Source organism: Xiphophorus maculatus, chromosome 13 (assembly GCF_002775205.1).
Source record: "Xiphophorus maculatus strain JP 163 A chromosome 13, X_maculatus-5.0-male, whole genome shotgun sequence".
Lineage (NCBI taxonomy): Eukaryota > Metazoa > Chordata > Actinopteri > Cyprinodontiformes > Poeciliidae > Xiphophorus > Xiphophorus maculatus.
The window spans coordinates 24,465,244-24,474,908 of record NC_036455.1 but is presented as its reverse complement, the minus strand read 5'-3'; the positions used below and the strand labels follow the sequence as shown (position 1 = coordinate 24,474,908).

Sequence of the window (9,665 nt, the reverse complement as noted above, 5' to 3'; positions counted from 1 at the left end):
TCCTGATGACGCACAACACCTCTGTGTGTGTTGATGCTGGTCAGCTGCTGACAGCCTGTGGAGAGAAACATCAACTACCACCAGCACCAGCAGCAGCAGCAGTTGATGAGGATGATGGAAGAAGAAACGGGGACTGAACCGATGTGAAGGATGCTGCTGCTGCTGTGAGACAAACCGAACCGTGTTTCCACACCCCCGCTTTGATCCGTGTCAGCGTCAGCTACACCTGCCGTGGATGGTTTTCTCGATGGGTTGTGGAGGGAGTCGGGCGGACGCGATAATCGAGCCGCGGTACCATGAGAGCTGGACCAGAGAAACAGAGTCGACATGGCTTACGAACACGGACGTAGATCCCCCCGTCTCGGTCCCGAACAGTAAGTTGGATTCTAGGATCTCTCGCTGCAGGCCAATTGCCTCTTGAAAGCCACTTCATGTGGACTGGAAAATTATACACAAGTGCAAAATGCGAATCACAACTATTCCCAGCAGACACAGGGCCATATGTTTTATTCATTTTTTTAAATTATTATTCTGTTAAAGGTAAAGCTGTGGAGGCCGGTCTGAAGGAGAAGAGGATGGTGACAACTGGAACCCAGTGTGGGAAGCAGGCCATCACCACCAATGGCTCCAACCACCAGAGGAGACCAAGGCGCTCCTTGACTGATGGACAGTGCTGTGAAAAAGTACTTTTCTCCCCTACATATTTCTTCTGTATTTGCTTTTCTGTCACACTTCAGTGTTTAAGATCAGTAAACCAATTTTAATTTCTGGGAAAGACATGCTGAGTAAATTAAAATGCAGTTTTCAAATAATAATTTCAATTAGTGTAGGAAAGCTATCTAAACCAAGCTGGTCTTATGTGAAAAAGCAAGGTGCGTCACCCTTGGCCATCAAGCATTTGGGACTGATAATGGGTCTTTTTCTTCTCTGTGCATACATTTTGGCTCACTTTCCTTTGCAGACATGTTTCAGTTCAGTTACATTCAAGCATAAATTGTCTGCTTAACATCACAAAACAGCATCAAATCCGGTTATGTCTCACACTGGTGGCCAGACATCTTCTCACTGGATCTTTGGATTAAATGTAGAATTCAGGATTCCTGCAAGTTTTTCAGGTACTATTTGTTCACTATTGTTCTCTCATTTGCCCTCTGAGATTTGCATAGGACAGCTATAACACAAGTAGATGAGGCCCGTTATGTGCACTGGATTTTATTATCAGTGCAAAAAGGGACTAAATACATGTGCATGTCATACATGTTCAGGTTTAGCAAAATGTGGAAAACCAATGTAGATTGGTACTCTAGGTAAAGATGCATAAAGAGCTTGAATATTTTGTTGGAGCAGCATAGAATTTATTATTTTTTCTATGTTGCTCCAACAAAATATTCAAGCTCTTTATGCATCTTTACCTAGAGTACCAATTGAACGGTGGATATACAATCAGTTAAAACCAATTCAGCTCATATCACTGCAGCAGGATTGATTTATTAACTCTGGTCATCGTTGTCTTCTCACTGCCTAGTGTGGTACAAAGTGATATTTAAAATCTTTTTCACAGCAAAGTACTCGCGACTCCAAAAGAGGATCATCGAAGGAGGCCAGCGCTTTGTCCAAGGACGGCCAGCCTGTCAGTGTCAACAGCCCTGGAGCTCCTGAACCGGAGACCGCCTGCGACAAGAGATGAAAGAAGAGCTGCAACACTGTGAGGAGGCAAATTAGCTGGGCTGCAAGAATATTTAATCACACAGCAGGGCAAGGACTTTCAGACGTGTCCGGATGATCTTTGCTTGTGACTTTGTGCCGCTCTGGCTCCTGAAAGCAACGGTTCACCTACCAGGCGCCTGCTTACGTCTCCACCCAAAGACCTCGAGATGCTGCATTGCTGTTGCATGTGTGAGGAAGAGAGTGGGAACCAAACACTATGCTTTTTTCTCCATGCTCATAGTACAAGTCAGGGAATATGTCACTGTGTTAAGACAATTAGAAGAAGAAGAAGAACAAAAAAACAACATTTGAAAAGGAGAGATTGCCCCATATGCACACAATAATCTCAATCTGCACATCAGTTGTGCTCTGTGTCGGGGCTTCCTGAAGAATTTGCTTTTGTTCTTTGTGCAAATATTTTGTTGTTGGAGTGTGCTGTTTAAGCCCAGTCAGTGCAGTGAGTAATTTTCATTAAAAAAAACAACAACCTTAAAGTGCTGTTTAAGTGCTGAGATTGGGGTGTTGGAAACTTGAATGCTAAAGACGTTCTTCTTCAGCCTTTGCAAGATAAAAAAAGAACTACACCTGCATGTGCCTACAATTCCTCTTAATTTGAACAGAACTGTTGATTTTTTTCAGTATTTGTTCTGTATAATGTGCTGTACGGCTCTGTTTTAGTCTCTATTTTGTGTTTAGTGGAAAATTGTATTATTTACAACAATGCAAAGTATAACATTGTTGGGGCTCACACTGATCTGCATGTGGACATCTGTATTATACTGCTAAGCCATTTGACTTCAAAGTATTTTAGATAACAAGAACTCATGAAATAAACTCAGGAGGTCGGAGGTGACGATGTAGAGCGGTAACCAAACGACTGACCAGCAGATGGCGATGTTGAACACCTGATGCTGCAGAAGGCTTACAAGAATCAAGTGGAAGCTGTGATGCTCAGCTGGGCTTGAATGTAAATAAAAGACAATCTATTGGTTATGACTTCAGCCAGACTTGACAAGGTACGCCTGGTTCTTCCCAAGAGTTTGAATTATTAACTCAGTCACACTGTACTTATGTTTCAAAACAAAGTTTTGAAACAGTCTAACAAGAAAACAGAGGGTTCCAAAACCAGTATCACATCTGAAGTTCATTGGTCACAAAACTAAAATATATGTCAGAAAAAAACAACAACCATAAGAACAATTTTACATCTTGATGCTACCACCTGAATGGAGCATCAGAGAAAAAAAATTAAAATAAAATAAAGGCTATTATTTTGTTTCAGTATCACTGGGCAACACTTCTGACAGCGACTATTTTTTTTCTCCTCGTAATTCACACAGCGGTCTTAAACAAGGAAAATGAAGGTTCCAGGTTCTACATACCTTACCTGATGTAAGCCAGAATTGAACTTTTGCACTTTTCTTTTTATCTCATCAAAATGACCTCTGACTTCAACATTAGATTATTAAGGGATAGGGATACATATAAAATACAAACGTTCTTTGAAAGCAACCACACACTGGTGTTCTTGAAAATATACAACAATCTACCACGATTAGAGTAAAAATATTGCTTACATTCTTTATTTGAAGCTTTGGTGACATGCTAAAGAAAGTCACCTCTCAAATCTACCTAAAGGTATAAAATTGACGGATTGATTGATTGATTAGTGATGTGATTAGTCATTGAGGCCCAAAACTCCCACAGAATTACAATCATTACAATAACCTTCCTCCATCTCCCTTCAAATCAAACTGAGATAAATAAATATATTTGTGATTATCTGTATCATTTTTGGAGTTGATAAATAAATAAATAAACAAATAGACGAGTAGGTTGTTCATATATCAAAAGTTTTGAAACAACAACAAATAGAAATAACTTCATAAATAATTTGTTTAACATAAACATGTAATATGCATGAAAAAAGTCCCATTGTTTACAAAAAACGTTTATTACTTCAGTATTTAAATTGAGCAAAGGAACTTTAAAATGACTAAGTGAAAGCTGAAATATATATCATTATTAATTTATTAAATCATTATTTCACATTTAATTATTAAACAAATTAATGGTGTTATCATTTTGACTTTGAGTTTAGCCCAGGCAATGATGAGTAATTCAGTAAATAATTACATCAATATGATTTAAACATTTAATACATCAAACGTCTCATAAGTTTCGTCAACATTGATGTTTTTTTATGTATACACACACATATATGTGTGTATATATATATATATATATATATATATATATATATATATATATATATATATATAAACATCTAAACACCAGAGCAATAGAGGCCCAGATATACCACACCAGACAAGACCCAAGGTGTAGGTTGTGCAAGGAGGCCCCTGAGACAGTCCAGCACATAACAGCAGGGTGCAAGATACTGGCAGGGAAAGCGTACATGGAACGACATAACCAAGTTGCAGGCATAGTGTACAGAAACATCTGTGCAGAATATGGACTGGAAACCCCGAGATCAAAGTGGGAAACACCCCCAAAGGTGGCGGAGAACGCCAGAGCTAAGATCCTGTGGGACTTCCAGATCCAGACAGACAAAATGGTAATGGCGAACCAACCAGACATTGTCGTAGTGGATAAACAACAGAGGAAAGCCGTTGTGATAGATGTAGCAATACCAAGCGACTGCAACATCAGGAAAAAGGAGCACGAGAAACTAGAGAAATACCAGGGCCTCAGGAAGGAACTGGAGAGGGCCTGGAAGGTGAAGACCACAGTGGTGCCTGTGGTCATCGGGGCCCTCGGGGCAGTCACCCCCAAACTGGACCAATGGCTACAACAGATCCCAGGAACAACATCAGACATCTCAGTCCAGAAATGTGCAGTCCTTGGCACAGCCAAGATACTGCGCAGAACCCTCAAGCTCCCAGGCCTCTGGTAGAGGACCCGAGCTCAGAGGATAAGAACCACCCTCGGTGGGTGAGAAGGGAATTTTTTTTTATTTTATATATATATATATATATATATATATATATATATATATATATATATATATATATATATATATATATATGGATGTAAATATTTATTTATTGCGTTGTGATGTTACTATTAACTCGAACATGGCGTGCGCAGGGACCATGCGGCGCTGGCCCACAGCAGGGCTGCTGCCGTTCACAGAACGGTTGGTGATCCTCCGTCACTCCAGTCAGCGCACATCACCGAGTCACTGGACGGTTACCAGCTGATTCAGAGAAACTTGACTATGTAACACAGAAACATTAACAACATTCATTCTTTGGTAATTCTTTTTTAGTATTAGGAAGTAAGAGATGGTGTGAAAATGGCTAAGCGACCCGGGAGAAAGGAGGGGACGCTGTCTTCTTCTTCGCCGACCATTCTTCGGAATTTGAACCGCGGAGACGTGAGCATGGACAGCGGAGACGGATCCGAGGACTTGTCCCTGGATGAAATTTTGACTCTGTACAGCCAGCCGATAAACGAGGAACAGGCATGGGCAGTGTGCTACCAGTGCTGTCGGACGTTAGCGCAGAAACACAGACGGAGAGGCTCATCCAAGGCAGCGGGCTCCTCGGCGGTGGACTACCCGAGGAAGATCGATGGACCTGGGAATGTGAGGATCGGAAGAGACGGGGCTGTCAAGCTGCACTTTGAAGGCAGCACAGGTAACTAAAGCAGACCCGACCTGACGAGTTGTCGGGATTATTTTACACTGACAAAAAGGTAAACTGCAAGGGCCGAATTTCAACGAATCTCCACATCCACCCCAGCGTAACGAACGAACGGAGCATCCCCACAAAGAGGCCATATTGTTGTGGTTGTCTGCTTCCAGCCATGTGGTGAATGTGTTTAGATGCGCTTAATACGGCTGTTAATAATAAACCATAGACCACCGATAACTGCTGGTAAATCTAAGGCAAAGATGTATACTTTCTGAAATGTTTACACTCAGCTTTAGTTCTCACACCATAATGTTATATTTTCACTGCAATCTTAGTGAATATGGCAGCTTAATCATGCAGGCTGCAGCTGATGAATGGCAGTTTGAAGCCCAAAGTGGTCAGTTAGCTTCAGTAAACACTAAACCACGTGATTTATTCAAAAATGTTAGAGCGCCTTGTTTCAAGGCCATATCCCTGCAATTTAGCCTGCATCAGGAGAGAAACTGGCTGGAAGCCAGGGACAGATTAGTCATATAGCTGCCACCAGGCCTGTTATTAATGTTGATACAGATTTGAGCTGGAGAATGGGATTTAAACATCCCTGAAGAAACTATAAAACACAGGGTAAATGAAGTAAGTTCATAAAATATTCTAGATTTAAAGCTTGGTGATCAAAAATTGTTGATTTGATTATGCAAAAAAAAAAAAAAAAAATTGCCTAACTTAATTTACATTTGAATCTGTTGTAAATATTCATTTAATTCGTCATGCGGCACTTATTTATAGAGCACTTCTTATGTTACACAAAGGCAAAAATAGGTACTTTATAGAATACAAAAATGAGGTGATGACAAACAGCAACAAAAACAAAACAAAAGTTATAAAGAGCTGAGGGAAAGAAGGAAAAAACTACACAGAGGAGACGTGTTGATGAGCAGATATTGCAGATAGACAAACATTTTCAGATTTCTTCCAATTTTTGGACATTATAGTCATACCATCATTTTAAATCAATACACTGCCAAACTAAAAGTGCAAAAATAGTACTGATTGAAACAAGGAGAAATAAAATAAACATTCTTTAATTACTGAAAGTTGACTAAAAGCTAAATCAAATGTATCACATTGACAGTTTAAAAGATAAGTGTTATCTCTTTTTTTCCCCATCAACTGTCTTTAAAACTTTAAACCGCATTTTACTTTTTCAAAGTAAATATATGAAAAACTGACTCTCTTGTTTGACACATGTGGAAGAGAACAACTCCCAGCCCCATTCCCATTAGTTATACTATCAATTTACTTGCGATGTGTTAATTGTCACCTTGTTGAAAACACACATTTGCTTTTTTTAAGAATCTAGGCATTACAGTTTGAGAAAATAATGATATTTAGGATGGTCTCAGAGCATTTTAATTAGGAAATCCCATTGGTATTAGACTTTTAAGTGGGAAAATTATCACGGAAGGTCTGATGTCATTTTCTTTCATCTACTGGGTTTGGTACTGAAGCAGCTCAGGTGTGTTAGCAGGTGTGCTCAACGCGTCAAAGCCTTGTGGCATTGTAACTGCATTCCACGAATATGTGAGCGATAAAGCTGGGTGTGGAAGGAGGTGGAGGCTTGTTATGACAGCTTTAGGCTCTCGGCTTTTGTCTCATCCTTCTTGGGAACATATTTGCCACATGCCTTCTGATTTTCTCCTCCCCGCTTCGTCACATCCCTCCTTCTTTCCAGCCTCTTAGTCCGGCTTCTTGTACTGCCGTGTTTGGCGCTGATTCCCGCAGAATAAGCAGATTCAGTGTGTGCATTTGAGCGTCTTTGCTCTACCAAAAATAGAACTGAAAGTGATGACTGGAAGCACAAGCTTTAGAGCTCTTAGTACATTAAGTTTGGAGATTTTGTGGGGAGTCGTTTTCACTCCTCTAGCTCGTGGCTGGGGTATTTCAGGGCAGCTTGGGCTCTGTTCTGACTCTTATTAGGCCTGGTGATGAGAGGGATGTGAGACCTATTAAGTCTCTAGTAGCAAGAAAAAGAAGCTTGCAATTCATCTAAAACTCAATGTTTTTGCAACCTACGCATGAGTCAGTGACAAGGTGGTTGGATTTGGCAAAGCTCCCAGAAAACCAACCCTAAGCCTGATGGTTTCTGCTGATATTATCTTGTATTAAGATGTCCTGCAGAGTGCTTAGCTAAAACATTCATAGCCCTTCAACTTTTTCACATTTTCACATGGTATAACCACAAACTTCAATGTATTTAATTGTTATTTTATGCAGTGGATCAATATAAAATGGTATTTGAAAAGTGTGGCTTTGTAGAAATTCTTTGTAGACAAACCTTTTTGCTGAAAAATAAAGCATCTCCCCTACATGATGATGCTACCACCGCCATCTCTCACCTAAGAGAAATCATATTAATGCTAGTTTTCTCCACAAGACGAAAATTGCATGTTCAGTTTTCGTCTTTAACATTTTTGTCGTGTCCTCTGCAGAGTTAATGGGAAAGACATGAATGCCCTACCTTGTGTTGTGAGTTCGTAGCATTAAATCTCCTAATATGTGGGCACAATGTGGCGAAATGTGGAAACTTTCTAAGAGAATTGAAAACCCTGTTCACGGTGCTCTGATCACAGCCAACACAGACCTGCCTGGGACAAATAGCCGACAGGACAAAGGGCTACACAGTTTTAAAAACTAGGTCATATTTTCTTGTTGAACGGATGAGAGAGGCTACATTTGCAAATGGATCAATTCACATGGAGAATGTAAGAAAATTTGTCCACAAACTGCCAATTAAAGCAGTTTGTGGACACTCACAAATGGACACACACTCTACTTGTGTGTCCATTTGTTTCTGACTTAACGACAACATGCTCATAAATAATTGAGAATTAATTTAGTTACTTGGTTTATTTTAATGAGAAGGTTTTAAGATACCAACAGAACTTCATCAACTGTTAATATCAATGTTAAAACCTTAGGACCAGTAAGATCCTGCCCACATCATTACAGTTCCATCACTGTACTTAATGAGTATAAGGTGCTTTCCCACATTTTCATTCTTTGTTCATGCTCATAGCTGGACTACAATCCTAATCTTTCAGTTAAAGTTTCTGAAACATTTAAAAAGCTCCACACATTTACATATGTGATGGTTGAACAATTTCTGTGTGTTTCTAATCTGTTGGCATGTAGATGGTTTCAGTTGTTTCAAACTTTTTGTTTTCTTTTCTACAATTTTCTACAATCTTTTAGCACAGATCTGCCTTATTTGAATGAATTGCTCTTGTCTGTCCCATTTTGAATCGCAGTTAACAGAATAACAAGATTCTGTTATGTCAAATTTATGCACCAGCGAAAGTCAAAATCTTAACCTCTTTTTGTTTGTTTTAGATGAACCAGGAATGTAATTTCTCCTTGGTCAGTTATAGTGGATGATTGTCTCCAATAAAATGGGCATCTTATATCTTTACAAAATGTGTCATTTATATGCACTGATTTATTGTTGCACTGCATTAGTGTGCGCAGTGACTTCATGTCATCTGCACTTTGGTCAGATCTCTATCTCTGGTGTAAAGCTGGTTCATCTGAATGTACCTTAAATTAGCGCATAGGTAATGATCAACCTGCTCTCTTGTTTCAGTCAGAGGCCAACCTGTTGTTTTTCTTAAATTTGGTTTTACATTTTGAGAATGTTTTCCATTAGCAAGATGGGATTTCTGTTTTCTGATTTATCTACAGGTAAAACGTAATAATTTATTCACTCGTTGTTCCTCTGCTCTTTAGTGGTTATGTATATCAGCTCCTTCTGTGTTTCTCTGTCAAGTTTCCACTCTCTATAATTACACATTTATTAGATATTTAATGCATTCTAACATTTGTGTGGCTAAAAATGCATTTCATAACTGTTCAGTACCTCTACATGAATAATTCAGATGGGTATCTGCCTTGCGGTGGGTTACAAGCAGCTACATGCACAATAAATAACCCACTTCATTGACTGAATGAGAATAATCCTCCTTTTCTGCTTTTTCATTACAGATGAGTACCAGTCAGCGTGCACGTCATTAGAGGTGAGTTAACATCAGTTTCTTCATTCATACAGGTTGGAACATTGTGCAGGCTGCTGTCAATTAGCTCAACTCTTGCTGTTTTGTTACCGCCTGGTTTTGCTTCAAATATACAAAGCATCTTTACCGAGAACTTATGCAAGAAATAAGCTGGTATGTGCCCTGTGTTATTATATTACCTGTACCGGGTGTAAGGAAAAACATAAAACCCTTTGTCAAGTCAAAGTGAGGA

The 9,665-nt window shown here is 39.5% G+C and overlaps 2 protein-coding genes across 6 annotated transcripts in view; both read left to right on the top strand.

The window, feature by feature from the left end:
• Nucleotides 1-13: 13 nt before the first annotated feature.
• LOC102223106 (brain and acute leukemia cytoplasmic protein-like) lies at nt 14-2,714 on the top strand. The gene is made up of 3 exons (XM_005797434.3): nt 14-374; nt 541-683; nt 1,562-2,714. The coding sequence occupies exons 1-3, from the start codon at nt 236-238 to the stop codon at nt 1,685-1,687; spliced, it is 408 nt and encodes a 135-aa protein (XP_005797491.1). The 5' UTR covers nt 14-235; the 3' UTR covers nt 1,688-2,714.
• Nucleotides 2,715-4,874: 2,160 nt separating this feature from the next.
• The window catches only part of LOC102223278 (protein spire homolog 1-like), a 31,216-nt gene continuing 26,425 nt past the window's right edge, over nt 4,875-9,665 (top strand). For all 5 annotated transcript variants that reach the window (XM_023344996.1, XM_023344995.1, XM_023344994.1 and 2 more), the window contains exons 1-2: nt 4,875-5,369; nt 9,405-9,436. In XM_023344996.1, coding sequence (XP_023200764.1) covers nt 5,027-5,369; nt 9,405-9,436 — 375 coding nt within the window. In that variant the 5' untranslated portion in view covers nt 4,875-5,026. The remainder of the gene's footprint in view (nt 5,370-9,404; nt 9,437-9,665) is intronic.